This window comes from Cottoperca gobio, chromosome 20 (genome assembly GCF_900634415.1).
Source record: "Cottoperca gobio chromosome 20, fCotGob3.1, whole genome shotgun sequence".
Classification (NCBI taxonomy): Eukaryota; Metazoa; Chordata; class Actinopteri; order Perciformes; family Bovichtidae; genus Cottoperca; species Cottoperca gobio.
The window spans coordinates 11500626-11517344 of record NC_041374.1 but is presented as its reverse complement, the minus strand read 5'-3'; the positions used below and the strand labels follow the sequence as shown (position 1 = coordinate 11517344).

General features: G+C 43.6%; 1 protein-coding gene across 5 annotated transcripts in view; it reads left to right on the top strand.

Annotated features, from left to right (window-relative positions):
- Nucleotides 1-16719, top strand: part of phldb2b (pleckstrin homology-like domain, family B, member 2b) — a 37557-nt gene that overhangs the window by 12398 nt on the left and 8440 nt on the right. For 2 of the 5 annotated variants that reach the window (XM_029457745.1, XM_029457749.1), the window contains 12 exons: nt 3686-3805; nt 6053-6237; nt 6610-7782; nt 10854-11237; nt 12100-12261; nt 12519-12656; nt 13814-13942; nt 15171-15326; nt 15474-15584; nt 15732-15806; nt 15910-16050; nt 16484-16636. In XM_029457745.1, the coding sequence (XP_029313605.1) occupies nt 3686-3805; nt 6053-6237; nt 6610-7782; nt 10854-11237; nt 12100-12261; nt 12519-12656; nt 13814-13942; nt 15171-15326; nt 15474-15584; nt 15732-15806; nt 15910-16050; nt 16484-16636 (2927 nt within the window). The remainder of the gene's footprint in view (nt 1-3685; nt 3806-6052; nt 6238-6609; nt 7783-10853; nt 11238-12099; nt 12262-12518; nt 12657-13813; nt 13943-15170; nt 15327-15473; nt 15585-15731; nt 15807-15909; nt 16051-16483; nt 16637-16719) is intronic. The other 3 variants (XM_029457746.1, XM_029457747.1, XM_029457748.1) reach the window with 3 other exon arrangements.

Genomic DNA, 16719 nt, shown 5'->3' with positions numbered 1-16719 from the left:
TCTTCTGATTGGCTGCAATAGGAGCCATAACAAAGTCCCATCTGTCACCACAGATCAATGGAACTTTGCACTAAGCTGAAACTGAACTGATCTCATTATGTTTTTTTAACTTAAGGTTCACATGACTTATTGTTTAAAAAGGAGGTGTGAATCAGTGCTGCTACTTGGTGCCATCTGAGTAGAGAAAGTCAGATTTCATATTTGCAGCCAACCTTTGGAGGCTTTCCATCTCACCTTGTTGGCTGTAGCATATTGTATGCACCTTTTTGGTGGAAATCACATTGGTGTGCATGCTCAGCAGCTGGCACGTTCACAGACTGGTGTGGGTGCATGTGACAAAGAGAACTAGCCCATGGCTGTGAGTACTCAGTGGTCAGGATACCTGACACCTGAAAACAATACCGGCTTCATTGTCGTGGATGTAATTGTGTTCACCTCTCTTTCCTATTCATGCCTCAAGCCCTCTTTTTTTGGCTTTAAAATCTTACATTATAAACCAGATGAATAAGAAATATTCATGACATCCTTTCATCAGTTTGCATGGTGTTTGTGTTTATCTTTCTTTTTGATAGATTAGAGGTTGTTTATAGTTTATACCCAGGATTATCCCCAGGCCTGCAACCTTTGCTTGAGAGAAGTGTGGTGGGTCAATGGATGGATGCATTGTGGAAGAGAGTTGAGACAGAGCAGAGAGAAGATAACTACTGAGCCTCTGGTGAGGAGCAGGATTATGCATGTGTGTGCATGTGTGTTCGTCTGTGTTTGTTTGTCTGAGTGTGAGAGAATGACTGAACTAATCTTCACGGACTCCCCTGAGAAAGACCAGTCTATTTTTTTATGATGCTACTGCTGGACCCTTGTGCCCCAGGGAGGGTTTGTGGTTTTTTGAGGCCAATTTACACTCCCACTGGGACCGTGTGTGTGTGTGTGTGTGTGTGTGTGTGTGTGTGTGTGTGTGTGTGTGTGTGTGTGTGTGTGTGTGTGTGTGTGTGTGTGTGTGTGTGTGTGTGTGTGTGTGTGTGTGTGTGTGTGTGTGTGTGTGTGTGTGTGTGTGTGTGTGTGCATCTTTTCATGAATGAGTAAATTCAGCGTTGGTTCAGTCCCATGGAGATTTAAGGGATCATTGCAACATTTTGAAGGCAGTCAGTTTTTTAAAATAGTTTATGGATTTTGATGGAACAAAATTGAGGATGTTTTTTACTGACTGCACTAGAACTTGTTGGTGATTTACTTTGCATGTTAAACCAAACCAGTAAGCAGGTTAGTGAGTTTAATTTAAGCACATGTTCGTCATGGGATCTTTGTCGTTGGTTTATTTTTCATTCATTCTAATGGTCTCAATTTGACAATTCCTCCACTTATGTTAACCAAATAGAGAAACAGTTTTGAGTTTCCCTTCCGTAACATTGTGGTGAGAATGTAGTTCGGTTCGCTCAGATCTACATGGAAACAAAAATTGGCTCCAGACTTGATGCAGCTCCTACATCTGTTCCCTCAAAGACTCTGAGGTCTGACTTTGTAGATTGCAAACTTTAAATTATCCTATAAATGTATATACAGACTAATTTCCAGTGTTGTTGTCGTTGGAGAGGGTCTGTCCATATGTCTGTGTTGGGGGGGGGTGCATGCTTTGAAGTGGGAGGCAAACTCAATTTACTGGTAAACATAAATGAGATTAAAGATGTTTTGTTGTGATGGTATGTCTTGTTTGTGTAGGTATAGTGGAGTGGACACGGGGTTATGGGCAGCATATTTGAATGTAGTTTGTGTGCAAGCAGTTGAGATTAGCATACTTTTTTGATTGGATGCTGCGTGTTCGCTTGTGCTTGTATCACAGATGGATTTTAAAGGTTAGTTTTTTTCTTTACACCATAATAATCCATGTTGAATCATCAGGTTTAAAGAAACAGACACGGTTCTGTTTCTTTATCTCTGACACAAACACACACATACTGCTAGTATTTGCTTATGCTGAAGGAGCAGAGGATTAGTAGTTATTTGTTCGCTAAGAAGTACTGAGAGGAAATTAGATAGAGGGGGGTGGGGGTTGTGAACAAATCAGGGCGACACACTTTAAAGGTGGCACATGGCGAGGCTATTGAGGGTAGGAAATTAGACTTTTATAAGAGTGTGTGTGTGTGTTCTGCTAAATACTGGGAATTACTGTGATTCATTAGGCAGACACGGTTACGAGACATATTTACACACTCACAAAGATACAAAGGGCATGCATAACATTTTGAAGATATACACACACATTACTCATGTCTGGCTGTGAGAAACATATTATTAGACCATGCTCTAACTAACCTTCATGGTGACATCTGTGTGTGTGTGTGTGTGTTTTCTTCTTTTACTCTCAAGAAGACACGCATCTTTTAATCTCTCTGTCAAGATGCCAATGCTTCACAGGTTGTGCCAAAACCTGCAAGATTGTGTTTAGATGAGTATGTATTTGAGAAGTTCACAGTCCAGCTGTGTAGACTAAACATTTTTTACACTGTTTTCCTGTGTGTGGTGTTAGCTCCACCTCACCACAGCACTCAGGTCCCCCCCTGTGTTGAGAAATTACAGCTTTGAAGGCAGAAAAATCTGCTCTCTGCGCACTCTAAGGAAACGTCTAGACAGATATGACCTCTTTTAGCTAAACTATAATCTCACATTTGTTTTTAGTCGGACCTTTCAGTGGAGATGTTAGTGAACTGGACATTAGGAGGAGAGTGAGAAAGAACACGGCAAAAGAGAGATGAGAATGAGAGAAGGGAAAAGAAAGAAAAACAACTTTGACATTTTTCCATTCAGTCTTTTTCCATTCACCCTCTCGCTATCCCCCCTCTTGCCTCAGTGGCTGTGTCTGACTTCAGGTCCAAGGAATCTTGATGTAACTGTAATGGAGCTATAGAGGAGGTGCTTTTTAGCCTTTTTACACATATGCTAACATTGTGGGGGTTTACTGTAATTCTTATATGAACCTTCTACCCGCCGGGTGGAGGTTGAAAGGATAGAGAGAACAAAGAGATTGCATGTGTTTGTGAGGAGACAGTCAAATGAGAGGGGAACTCTTTGTTTAGCCTGTTAGCTAGTCTTGTGATTTTTCTCATATTTGCTGTCTGCTCCTCTTTGCATCAGTGTAGTCTTTGAATGTGGTTTTTACTGTGTGTGTGTGTGTGTGTGTGTGTGTGTGTGTGTGTGTGTGTGTGTGTGGGTGTGTGTGTCTTTGCCTTTCCTTCTGAGGTATTTGTACAGCTGTGGCTGTCTGTGTGTATTACAGAGGTTGTGACCCTGACATCTTGTTTAATACCTGGCCCTCTCAGGCTAATTGATGGCCAGAGCAAACACTGTGGCCTGGAATGGCCAACTGTGCACAAGAGAGTGCAAGTGTGTTTCCGGCTGTGAACAAATACTCCAGGCTCACACCAACTTTTAAGCTAGACTTACGACCGCCTCTTTAGGCATAGAGCAGTGTATGCTGTATACCTAATATATGTGTCACATGGTCTGCTCTGCAAGATTCTGATGTTTGTGCCACACTAACAGAGGAATTGCTTACAATGTGTTTTTGATCATAAGTAAGGCTATACTATTTACTTATACAACCCTTTACCTGAATGTACTCTGCCTCTGTCGCAGTAAATATAAGATGTATCTCTAATTTTACTGTGTTTCTTTGTGTTTTTCTCTCTAGGTTATTCCCTGTGTCTGGGTAAATCCTATTTCTTCCGGTTCAACCATCCTGAGGAAGCAAGCAGAATGAAGAGCATGCTTCCACAAAAGAGCCCAGTGTCAGCTTTGGCCTACAACACAGGTACACACATACACTCACACACATAAATACACACGCACACAAAGGGGGGTGGGGGGGGGGTGGTGTGTGTGTAAACCCCTTCCCTGACCCATGACCTGCACTTGATCCTTGCTCTTTTTTCTTTGTTCCTCCTCGCTGTCTTTGTCCTGCCACATCACCATCTCCTCTTCCACCTCCCTGCCATTTTTATCACCTCGTCCATCTATTCAATCTGCTTTTCACCTTTTCTCTGCTTGTAGTTCTTCATCAGCGTGATCTCCTCATGTGACATCTGTTCTGTCCCCACACACATCTTCTGCTCCTATGCCTTGACAGGGATCTCAGGGTATAGTCACAGGTAGTCACAACGACAGGTGTATGTGATGGGGATGTTAGCCTTGAGCAAGTATGTAAGAAAGATTGAAGGGTTGGGTGGGGGCAGGTATTTATTTCAGCCCTCTCATATGTCTTTCCTAAGCATACACTGTCACACACGTGCTAAAACTTAAATTCAAAGCTTATTGGAATGTTATTGTCATCTGGTGCCCCGCCTCCATTTCTATAGCGATACAGCTGGGCTCTGCTGTCTCCTAAGTGATTGATCGGGCTTTGAGCAGTGTGTGTGTGTGTGTGTGTGTGTGTGTGTGTGTGTGTGTGTGTGTGTGTGTGTGTGTGTGTGTGTGTGTGTGTGTGTGTGTGTGTGTGTGTGTGTGTGTGTGTGTGTGTGTGTGTGTGTGTGTGTGTGTGTGTGTGTGTGTGTGTGTGTGTGTGTGTGTGTGTGAGTGACATGCATCTTTCTCACATACACATTCACGCACATACTTTGCAAAAGTATGGCAGCCAGAATCTTATCTTGTATTGTCCAGATTGCTAAAACTCACTCTGAAACATGCACCTAAAGTAAAGACTCCCACACAAAGCAAAATGAGCTGAGCATAGAAGAGAATAGTCACGATAGAAGGGAGTTAATGCACGCCAGGCCTCCAGTATGAATCTGCCCATGTATGGACACAAACACCCTGCGTGTGTGTGTGTGTCTTTGTGTGTGTGTTTCTAGATCTTATGTCTTTCATTTTCTGCCCCATTTCTCTCCACCATGTAAGGTTTGACATTTTCTCACACTGGCTTACATTCAATTATGACGTGTGCTTTTAGGTATTCCAGTTTCTCTAACAATATAACTAAGCATAAGTAAGCAAGTAAGCAGGAGAGGTTGAATATTCTCACTTATGCTTAAATTCTTCAACATATGATGTACACTCTTGGCATATGTACACATGGGAAGTACACATGCCACTGTTGTAGGAAAGCTTTTTGGTGTGTGTGTGGGCGTTTGTGACAGTTAAACACTAGGTGGTCTAAGTTTGAACATTGTAATAGCTTCTTTTCCACATAAAACCACAGATGAATTAAAAACACTGGGCAGGTTTCTCACATATTGCTTTCTACTAGTGTTTGACCTGCATCTTTGAATAACAGGAAAATATTTAGGGATGGGGTTTTCTCCACAGGAAAATGTAGAACTGGTGCTATTAATCAAAAATACTTCCACCAACCTCAGCAATTTTAAGTAAAATATATTTTTGGTCTTAGTTTTAACATCCTTCCTGCTAAATCTTACTGACTCAGTTGAGGTTTGTAAGAAAGACCCCCTCACTGCTGAAGCTGCTTTAAATAAAAGGCTTTAGGAAGGGCGGGGGGCCTCTTGAGGGTATTCCAGAATATCTTGTGGTCTTTTTCATTTCCCAAAAAGCTAGTCTAAGGAACTGAAGTAGAGTTAGAGTTTAAATGTTTGTCTTGGATCTAATGGATGGTTTTGTGCGAGGGCGTATTTGCATGCAGTGTGTGAGAGTTGACTTCTGGGTGATTCGCTGCAAGTTGTGGATTGTTTAGGTTGGGTTTGTTCAGCCAAGGTTCATCTACAGTATAAATAACTGCAGCTTCAGGTACATGCACAACCGCTCTCTCCCTTTCTGTCTTTACCACCATTCAGGACTCGGTGCACCTCCTTCTTCTCCTTCTTCTTTTTATGTTACTGATCTCTTTTCTCCCATCTCGTATCCCAGTCATACCAATGTTCTCTTGTTTTCTACCTTCCCTCTTGTTTTTCTTTCTCTTTACACACTATTTCTGTCCATATTCCTGTTTTCTCCATTTTGTATCTCCTTGTTTCTCTTGCCCATGAATGTTCACCTGTATTTGTATATCTACACTTTCCCCTATTATACAATTGATTTATTTTCCAATCTATCGCTCTCCCACCTCCAGACTACCTGAAGTTTAGTAGTGACTATAGCCATGCGGTGGTGGGAGGCACCAGCAGTGCTAGGGGCATGCGATCTGCCTCTGAGCTCCGGGACTTGATGGACACCCTACAGCGCAAGAAGATTGCCCTGGAGAACAGCCTGAGAGCCAACGGGAATGCAAACCCCTCCTACTTCAGTGTAACACAGGTCAGCCATCATTTAGCCCCACTTTCTACGTCATGCTCCAACAGGGTTTGTATAATCTATATGATTTGTCTTGGGGTAAACAGGGCTAACCAGGGCTTACTCATTATCTACTACACCAAACGGGGCTAACCAGGGCTTACACATTATCCTGTGCTATCCAACTGTGTTCAACTGGCAACACTAGATTTATTTATAACTATTTTCTGTCACAAAGCTGAAGAGTCTGCTTATATACTAAAGCCTCACCATAATCTTCTCTATATATTTCTGTCTTTTCATCTACCTCCGTCATATTGTATATGCATTAGATGTTGTGATGAGATTTATAAGTATTTTAAATTGTAATATAATGTTTTGCATTCCATCTCTCAGTCTCCCCCCACCACGCCTATCACAAGTCCTGCCACATCCTCAGCAGCCTATCAGGACCAGGCAAGGCGTTTCTATGGCTCAGACCGGGCGCCCATGTCTTTGAAATCTCCTCCCCCTCTTTCCCCTGGACGACGGTCAGACCCATCTTCTTCTCTGGCCTCCCGCTCCTATGTCAGTCGCAACCAGGACAACTTTGGCAGTAGCGATAGCCGACGGCTGCACAACACTGGCTCCTCTTCTTCACTGTCCACATGGAATGGTGGAGGCTCCACCACTTCTGTTGATGGGAGCAATAGCTTCCTCCGCTCTCTTCCTCCACCTTCCTCCTCATCCCGCACTCCATCAACGGGAGGTGCAGCAAGCATGCCCTCAAGCCCTCGCCTTGGCCGCCGTAGCTATGGCAACCAAGAGCCATTGCCCAGCAGTAGAACCAGGAAATACTCTGCAGGCTCGCTAAGTGGTATGACGGGAGGAGGGCACAGTCGCTCGCTGCCACGCCTCTGCCCATCCCAATCTCCGCGTGACAACAACAATGGAGTCCTGACCTTGTCAACGCTGCCCCCACGGCGATCCGATGTTGCTGGCGGTTATAAAATTAGCAATGACCATTACAACAACAGCCAGAATGCCAGCCTTGACCTCAACCACAACTCTAGCCAACTTTCCTCCAACAGGAATCAAATCCAGACCACAAATCAGGGAGAAAGTGTTGTGTCTATCTCTCTCTCCTCCCCTAAGAACTTGCCCTCCACTATACCCTCTATCGCTTCCACAACTGCCCCACCTGATGTGACCCTCCCATCCAAGACTGGGGGCTCCTCTTCTCCTCGTGTGGCCAAAAAACTCAGCCTGACCTCCACCAGCTCTGTGGGCTCCATCAGCCCCACGATTTCCGGCCCTCCAGAACTGGAACGGGTGGTCAGCCATGGAGTCTCCCCAGGAGTGGGCCTGTCTTTTGGAGAGAGGAGGTCTTCATTTGGGAAGGCAGGGCTGGAATCTGGGATGGGGCTGGGCGAGAGGAGACAGTCATTTGGAAAGGCAGGAGTGACCCCACCAGGAGGTTTCAGGGAAAGAAGGGGGAGTATCAGCTCACTGAGTGGGAAGGAGGAACTGACCGACTACCACCAGCATCAAAAAGAGGAGAGACTCCGTGAGCAGGAGGTGGAGAGACTGGTGAGTTGGAGTGTGTTTTCACATGTGACTTTCTGTCTCTGTCTCAACAGAGGACAACAAATGTTCCTGATGTCCCCAGCATCTGCCAATTTAAATGATGCAAACATATTGGCATTTGATGAAATTACACTTTTATCACACCTGTAATACAGACCGCATCACGTGTAATGTGTAAACTAGTTAAGCTTACAGACTGTTGACAGGTGACCAGTGTGTTGCTGTTAGGATTACTGAAAGAAGATGGGGATACACACACACGCAATCCCACAAGAAATGGAATGGAGTTTAAGAATGCATCCTTTCACACTAACCTCCTTCTTGTCCCCTCAAACATACTCTCCAAGGGAGTGTAACACACACACACACACACACACACACACACACACACACACACACACACACACACACACAGTGAGGTTCACCACTCAACAGATGCCTCTGGCAGTTAGCCCATACTAACAGGACTATTCTTAACTGTGTGTGTGTGTGTGTGTGCTGCGTGTTTGTCAGTCATCTGGAGGTCCGCCCAGTGTGGTTCGGACCACTGAAGAGCCACAAAACACATCAGTCAGATGTGGGTTGGAGAATTCAAGAAGATTAGAGAGCAGAGTTGTAGTGTAGCAGGTGGATAAACACACAGATGCTCAACATATAATGACAGCTGGACTCATGATCCCACTATCCCTCTTTAAATGTGTCTCTCTTTCACACAGCCGTATTCTGTGGACTGGTGTCTTTTAAACTGTGAGAAATAGTTTTCTGTGTGCTGTTCAAGCATCTCAGTGGGTTTAAGCTTCCCAATTTGCATTTGCCCAATATTAAGATAGAATGTTATTTTAAATCCAGCACTTTTGCACTTGATGTGGTTTCCTTTACAACCATTTGATTTTAGTTTGTGCCCTAATATAAAGGATAGCAGCCTCCCGTCAGGCATGTTAACGATGCATTCGGATTGTCTTTATCAAAGAGAGAGATTTGAGTCTTTATATTTAAATATCTAAAATCATTATTATAAAATATATGTTAAATAATATCGCTGATTACTCTATAATAAATGATTAAGTGCTTTTAGTAGCTATGATCAGATGCTGCTGGGCATTGTAAGAAGGCTCATAGCAGTATCTCAGAGTCAAGGCTGAGCTCAGGAAAGCGTTGTCTTAACCTTGTTCGCCCTCTAGTGGTCGTACAGGAAACCTGCATTCTTTCCATGCTGGGATCTTATTAGGTTGTTTGCATAAATGGCTGTTTGGGGAGGTTACCAGCAACAAAAGGAAGAGACACACAAAAACAATAGCTAACTTACATTACCCATCATTTCATTTAGGATTTACAGTTTAGATGCATTTGCGGAAGTGTTGGTTAAGTTTAGGCTATTATGCAGCCGGTAAGAGAGGTCCTTTTAATTCTAGTGCTCCTCTATTTGTCCACTATGTCAGCCCAAAGTTGTTTCCGCTCTTTCTATTTCTCCACACTCTCCCTCCACCATTTTCCTCTCTTTGCTTTTCTCTCCATCTTTTTTTTCTTTTTTTCTAACGTTGTCCTTTCAGTGCATCTTTGTCTCCCTTTCTCTGTGTGCCTCGAGTTGACAGTTGGTTACTATAAGGGCTCCACAGAGGCTTGCGTCAAGGTGTCAAACTGACACAGGCTTGTTTTGCATCAGCTCCTGGTTCACATTACATGGGCTTTGTTTGTTTGTTTGTGTGCATTCACACATGTATACAAAAGATGATTCCACTGGTAAACAATTTGTACTGTGATTAATCTTTCCTATTTTTATTGATAAATAAATTGGATAAATTACTATTTTATATTTAATTTCTAAAATAAATGGTTGAATGATGGGTAATATGATGTTTCTTATATAATGAATCTTTACCTGGTTCAGATTCTTGCTAGAGAACATTTCCCTGGAAAGTGTCCTGTTTCCTCAGTGGTAGTATACACACACACACACACACACACACACACACACACACACACATTCCTGTGTTTGGAGTCATGGCCTGTTCTCGTGCACACATCCGATCATACGTGACAGCTGTCCACCTTCTTCTCATTAGCTTTCTCTCACTCTCACTCTCACACACACACACACACACACACACACACACACACACACATATTCACACACCTCTGTCCCACGTTCTTTTTTTTCTCACCTCCCTCTGTCCGTCTCTAATATTACTTACACAGGCTTTCTGTGTGGTTTACATTGATCTCCCTCCAGAGAAGCTACTGCTAAACCTATGAGGGGGTATTTTGACTCTCTGCAGACTCCATTGCTCCCCATATAGCTGCGTTAAGGCAGGCAGAACTTGTTCCAGGGTTTCCCAGTGAGAGGATACTATTCTTTCTAAGCTTTTCAAATGATGTACTGAACTAGATTTAGTAAATTACAAACAAAACAGAATGGTACTGAGTGTATTTTGGACTTAAGGACATTTTCACTGGAGGGATTGACTTCTGCGATGCTTCCCCAGGTAACTTGAGCATTGGAAACATGATTTTATGATGGAAGAAATAATACCCGCTGAGCTGCTGTGACCTCTCTTGTACGGAACATAACACAACGTTCAATTTGTGCTTTTCTTTTAACCAATTTAAAAACATATGCATGAATAAATCTAATGTCAGAATCGGTATAAATGCAAATTGTGTTTTATACTGGTTTTGAAAAGTTAACATGTGACCTAATTTCTAATTAGGTACACTTGCTGTCTGTTTGATATATCTCACCTTGTAATATTGTAATACATAATATAATAATAAGTTAATAACACGTATAGGTTTATACTGTATTTATGTGGCACTCAAACACTCTGCTGTGTCCGAGAAGCAGTGGAATAAATAATGGTGGGAACTTTTGGGATTGTTACTTTTTTAGAAGTAAAATGATTACAACCTGCTAACAAAAACAACTACACAACTGGTATGTTTATGTTCACCTTTGTCGTCATTGTCTTTAGCTGTAGGGGTATTACTGTGTACATTGAGAGCAACAAAAAAAGCTGATTCTGATAACTCATGCCCATATGTGTTTGTCTATGTGTGTGTGTGTGTGCTCATCTCAGGAGCGACAGCGCCTGGAGACCATCTTGTCTCTGTGTTCGGAGCTGGGCCGGTCTGACAGAGATGGAGGTAGCACAGCTATGAGTCCAACTTCAGCTGTGACGGATCTCCAGAAGATCAACCAGGAGCTTGAGAAGCTTCAACTGAACGACGACGACGACGATGACGACACACCATCGGTCTTTTCAGACTCTTCAGCTGTTAACGGAACGACAGGGAACGGACACGTTTCCTCCCATGGATCAGAGAATGGTTACTATGATGATGATCTACAGGTACGACGGAGGCGCAGCAGCGGTCAGCGAGACAACAGGGCAGAATCCCCCTGTGTCAGTCTGAGAAGATTTGCCGCCTCACCTTCTCCACGTGCACAGAGGACCAGTGAGGTACATGAGATTTATCTGCACACATTTATATGAATTCAACCGACCACCTGACTCATTCACAAAAGCGAGAGAGAGAGAGAGAGAGAGAGAGAGAGAGAGAGAGGGAGCAAGACTGAGAAACCTGAGTGTACAAGTTGGTGAATAAGAAGGAGAAAACGTTGATTTACTAATAATTATAAAGTTATTCTGCGTCATTCAGACTGGAGTCTCTGTGAAAACTGACGGCATGAGATTATCCTCAGTCGCTTGGGATTCAGTCAAATGCACGTTAACTGTAAATTCAGCATCACACACATCTCCCGTTTGAAAAGAGTAACTGCTAAAGTAGCACCTTTGACTAAAAGATTAATCAGGATTGATGTGGGAAGTGTTTATGCTCCCTATTCCTCCAGAGTGACAAGGCTTACTCCTCTTAATACTTGGAAAGTATCGACATACACATCCTTCACGTCCACAGATGGGAGATATTTACAGCCCATTTATTAGATTAGTGCAGGGGAAGTGTTACAAGTTAGAATGGGCAGCTGGTGTTTGTGTGTGTGTGCTTGTGTCAGCCCGCATCTCTTTACTTAAACATACATTTTCATAGTCCAGAGAAGAACTGCTTCACCACAGCAAAACCACTTTCAGTTCTGCAAACGCAAATATTATGTAGCAAATATGTTTCCGTCCTGCAGTCGCCATAGTGATGAACTGTTCTGAACTATAGTAAAATTACAAATACTGTTGGTACACCTATTGTCACTTAATGTCACCACATTATTGAATTTGTAGTGTGATTATTATTATTATTACAACTAATGACCATGAAACCCCAATATTGTCTGTGAACAAAGGCTCAATCTGTGGTTGTTGTTACCAGGCTGTAGATGATGCAGCTCGTCGCCGTGCACTGGAAGCGAGGCCTTCAGAGGAGGAAGTGAGGCGTGTCGAAGAGGAGAGGATCCAGGTGCTGAACAACATGGAGGAGCTGGAGCAAAAGATCAAAGAGCTCGACAACCAAATGGACGAGTCTGCCCAAGAGGTAAAGACGGAGTGAGGGAGCCGTTTGTGATGGACGGACACAGCAGCATACATTTCCATCTTACAATTCATAGTTTAATGTTAAGTCTAGAAGTCCTATTTTTTAGAGAGCAGTGACTTTTTTTTTCTTTTTTTTTTATCAGTAATGCGTTTTTGTTTACAAATCATCAGGTAGTGTTATCTACAGGTTTAAATACAATTAAGGATAAACCCATAATCATTACAAATGGCTTACGTACAGTTGTGTATTTATCCAAGGTGGAGCTGGAGCGAGCTCTGGTAGAGGCTGAGCAGGAGTCGGAGGTATCTGCTCTCCAGCAAGAAAGAGACGCTCTAGAAGCACTTCACAACAAGATGGCTGACCTAGAGACCAAGTCCCAGCGGGAAAAAGAAAAGGTATGCAACAGGCTTCACTGTAAAACAATGAGTGTGATGGATACAGATTCATAATGGCTGACACAGAGACCGAGAGCTGAGAGCATTTTGGGCGTGTGATGATGCATCTTCTGCAAATAGTTTGTATTTCTTTGCTGAAGGGTTGGTAAGTGATAAGTTTCAAAGCAGAGAAACAAACTGTCACTAATGGAAAGAAAGCGTTGTACACTAAACATGGATTTTAACCAGCAACACTTCCTTTCCGAAGGTGTATGTGTGCGTCTCGTATTGAAAACACATACACTACTCTGAGACTCTCATACATTTCGGGGTCATGTGACTAACTGGTAGGCGTTAATCCTCCTCATGCTGTCTCTGGTCCAAATATATATCTGTTAACACTGCCCAGGGTATAGCGGTCACCAAGTGATCCTATCTTACACACACTCCTGCGGGAGGACCGTGTGTGTGTGTGTGTGTGTGTGAGTGAGAGAGAGTCTGTCTACAGTTATACCAATATATAGTATCATTGACTGGGTGGAGCATGCAAGTGGATAAACAGATTGAATTTGTTGTGTGTGTTTGCGTGCACATGCTTTGGTTTGGCTTTTGGATATTCTCTGTAGATACTGTATATGATAAAACCACATCATGATACTGAGGGAAAGAGAGAGAGAGAGAGAGAGAGAGAGAGAACGATCACATACATAAGTGTTGCCTGAGTGTTGAAGAGGAAGGTGAAGTTGAGTGCTTGTAAAGATTTTGGCCGTGTGTATATGTTGTGTTATTCAGAGGACCATTAATCTACTGAGCCATTCCTTCTCATCCGATCCCGCCGTCATTTCCATTCAAACAAACCGAGGAAAAGGAGACAGAACTCATATCACTATTCATACCACCTTCATTTCTACTCTATACATCCCTAGTTCTCGTCCCTTTGGTAGATCTTTCCCTCCCCTCCTCCCTCTTGGCTAATCTTGCTGACCTGGTCGCTATAGTGACTAACTGTGCCTCCCCCAGTCTTACTAACGCTGCCATCCTCTCTCTGTCCTGTGTGTGTGTGCGTGTGCTTGTGTGTCTCTGTTTCTTTGTTGGTATGTACACATAAACAAATGTGTGCATGCGTGTTTGTGTGGGCGTGTATGTGCGTCTATGTGTTATGTACATGTGTATGCCAGGCGTGCGAGTTGCTACAGGCAGAAAGAGGCAGAGTAGAGAAGTTGGCTCAGATTGTGTGTGAGCAGCGCTCCCAGCTGGACAGCTGCCCTGAGGCCACCAAGGAGCCCCTGCAGGAGCAGCTGGCCAGGGTCAGTACACACACACACACACACACACACATACACAAGAAGATATGTACTTGTTTGTAAGACTATGTCACAAAATGTGCACAAGCGTAGAACTCAACATAAGTGGGAAATGCAACAGCTGTGCATGTGTACACTGATCGACTGATCCAGAACAAAGGCAGATGTATTGTGCTCATATGCATATTGACACTCAAAACATACAGTATATGTGAACAGGTGTTCACTTGAACAGACTCTACAAAGAGACGGGTGATGCTCGCTTGAACTAAAGCACACATTTAATTTCCTGAGCTAACTTGCTCTCCACCACACGGCGACCTTCGATCTTTACCTGGTTCATGTATCTTCTCAATGTCTAACTTTTTATGTTTCTATGTCTACACATCTCTCTCACCAGAAGGGTTGCACCTGTAAGAGTATACAGTGATGTAAAGTACACTGACATTTAGGCATAGGGTCTCGCGGCCAAAATATATGGGGCCAGTCCACGGCACTACACGTCTGCCGCAGCATGCCCACAGCAGAGCACGTCCATTAACTGAAGCTTGCAACATTGACCCCGGACGCCACTGCAGCCCATCCCCGCTGACATTGGGCGAGAGGCGGAGGACACCCTGGGACAGGTTGCCAGTCAAATCACAGGGCTGACGCTTAGAGACAGACAACCATTCACGCTCACATTCACACCTACGGACAAGTACAACATATGGGGGGGTGCGTGCGTTGCGCGGTATCTATTCAGTTCTCTCCTTTCCTCCGCTTTGACTGTAGGTGTGTGTGTGTGTCAGCTGCGAAGCCCCGCCCTTCGCAAAACGGAGCGAAGGAGAGAATGTGAATGTGCAAAGTAGACAGTACAAACTGAAACGTGCACATAAATTAGATCAATAGCATAAGCGTTTAGTTTATTTAAGATTTTATTTAAGAGTCAATGTGAAAAGTGAGTTGTGAATATATATGTAAAAAAAAAATATAGAAGGTTTTTTTTATTTCAGGGGGGTGCAGGGCTCCGTTGGTGGTTAGGGGAAACACTTATTTATTTACCTGCCATACAGCCGCTGTGTGATCTTTTGGTGTTATTTACTGGTATTCTTTTTTGTTTACCTGCATCTTGCATGTTCTACCAAGTGTACGTGCCAACAGTATGTCTAGTGAAGTTTGACATGCATGTGCATAACTTTGTCTTGCCTGTTTACCTCTGCATTATTTCTTGTGTATGTTTGTGCATCAGGACTGTGAGGTGCTCGATGCAGAATCGAAACGTTTTGAGGACTTGGAGTTCCAGCAACTGGAGAGAGAGAGCAGGCAGGACGAGGAGAAGGAGACCCACACGCAACAGCTTCTCCGGGAGATCGCAGACTACCAGCGGAGCAGTGTCAGTCGCAAGGTAACCGCTCTCTGTTTGCCTGTTTTTAAATGAGTCAAACCTGTGGAGAAATGTAAACGCAATGTTATATTTTGGTTTGGTACTGGTTGTGGTGGGTGATAGTGTCATGTTTTATAAATGAGCTGCAAACACTTGCTTTTCCTTCAGGAGCGACTGTTGACTCTGAGGAAGCAGGCAGCACAGATTACCCAGCAGGCTCAGCGAGAGAAGGAGAGCTTTTTGAAGGAGAGGAGCACCCTCGAAGCGATGCTGCAAAGGGTACGAAGATATCCATGTTTGCATATGTATGCACGTGGCCATCCTTGCTTATGTGTATGAATGAAAAGAAAAAACCCAACAAGAAGATGTTCGTTTTGTTTTTAACAGTGTTTTTCACTTCCTTTGTTTCCTGTTTCTGTCTATTAGGAGAAAGAGAACCTCACCATGCTGGAAAGGAAATATGCTGACCTCACTGGCGGCCGAGGTTTCACTCTACGGGAGGTAGGTTTGATTGACAGCTGTCAGACAAGAAAATGAAGTCTGTCCTCCTAAAGTGGGCAGGGCCCTCATCATTTTTAATCGTTGGGGTTTCCTTCTCTGCTAGGATTCAGCTTCTCTAGCTGATGTGTGTCGGTCTTTTAGCAATCGTAGCCGTGACACCATCTCAGCCACACTTTCTCCTCCTCCGGTCAACTTTTGCGCCCTCTCCTCCCTCCTTTCCTCTATTTCTCTCAAGAAAGCAGAGGTACTTTTGACTTGTTTTACTAATGTATCCATTTCTGTTTTCCTCTTTGTCCAGATAGTCTGATCCTTCCTTCCTTCTGGTTGTTTTCCCCCTTTCTGTTTCTTGTTGTAACTGCTAGTCCCTGCAATACAGGAAGGGAAGAAGTTACTACATGAATTTGAGCAGAGACTCATTTCAGTAATTCTGGGCACAGCTCATACTCGCATGTATTAATACTGATGTAACCTTGTAACAATGTCTATAGTCTCATGTACGCCACTCAATGAATGCTAACGCTACAGTAAAGTAACTTACTTCTAAGTGACGAGACTTTTTTAAATCACAACCAAACTCTGCAACTAATTCTTAAGTGTGTCATTAAAACGACTGACTCACTTCATGCTATACCTCCCCCCTTCTCTCTCCCCTCTTTCTCCACATGACACTTTTCCAGGGCTATGTCACAGTCAGTGAAATCAATGAGATTTACTCACAGCTTGGGGGAGAGCCTAAACGCGCCCCTGTCCCCACTCGGGCCACTGCCTCTACTGAGTCCAGGGCAAACCCCTCCCCTGACGACAACACCCCCAAACCTCCGGAGGATGAGGTGTGTGCGTGTAGTTGGGGCTTGTGTATATAGTACACAGACCTAGATGATGCAATGTGTGAGTGTGTGCGTGAGAGTCTTTT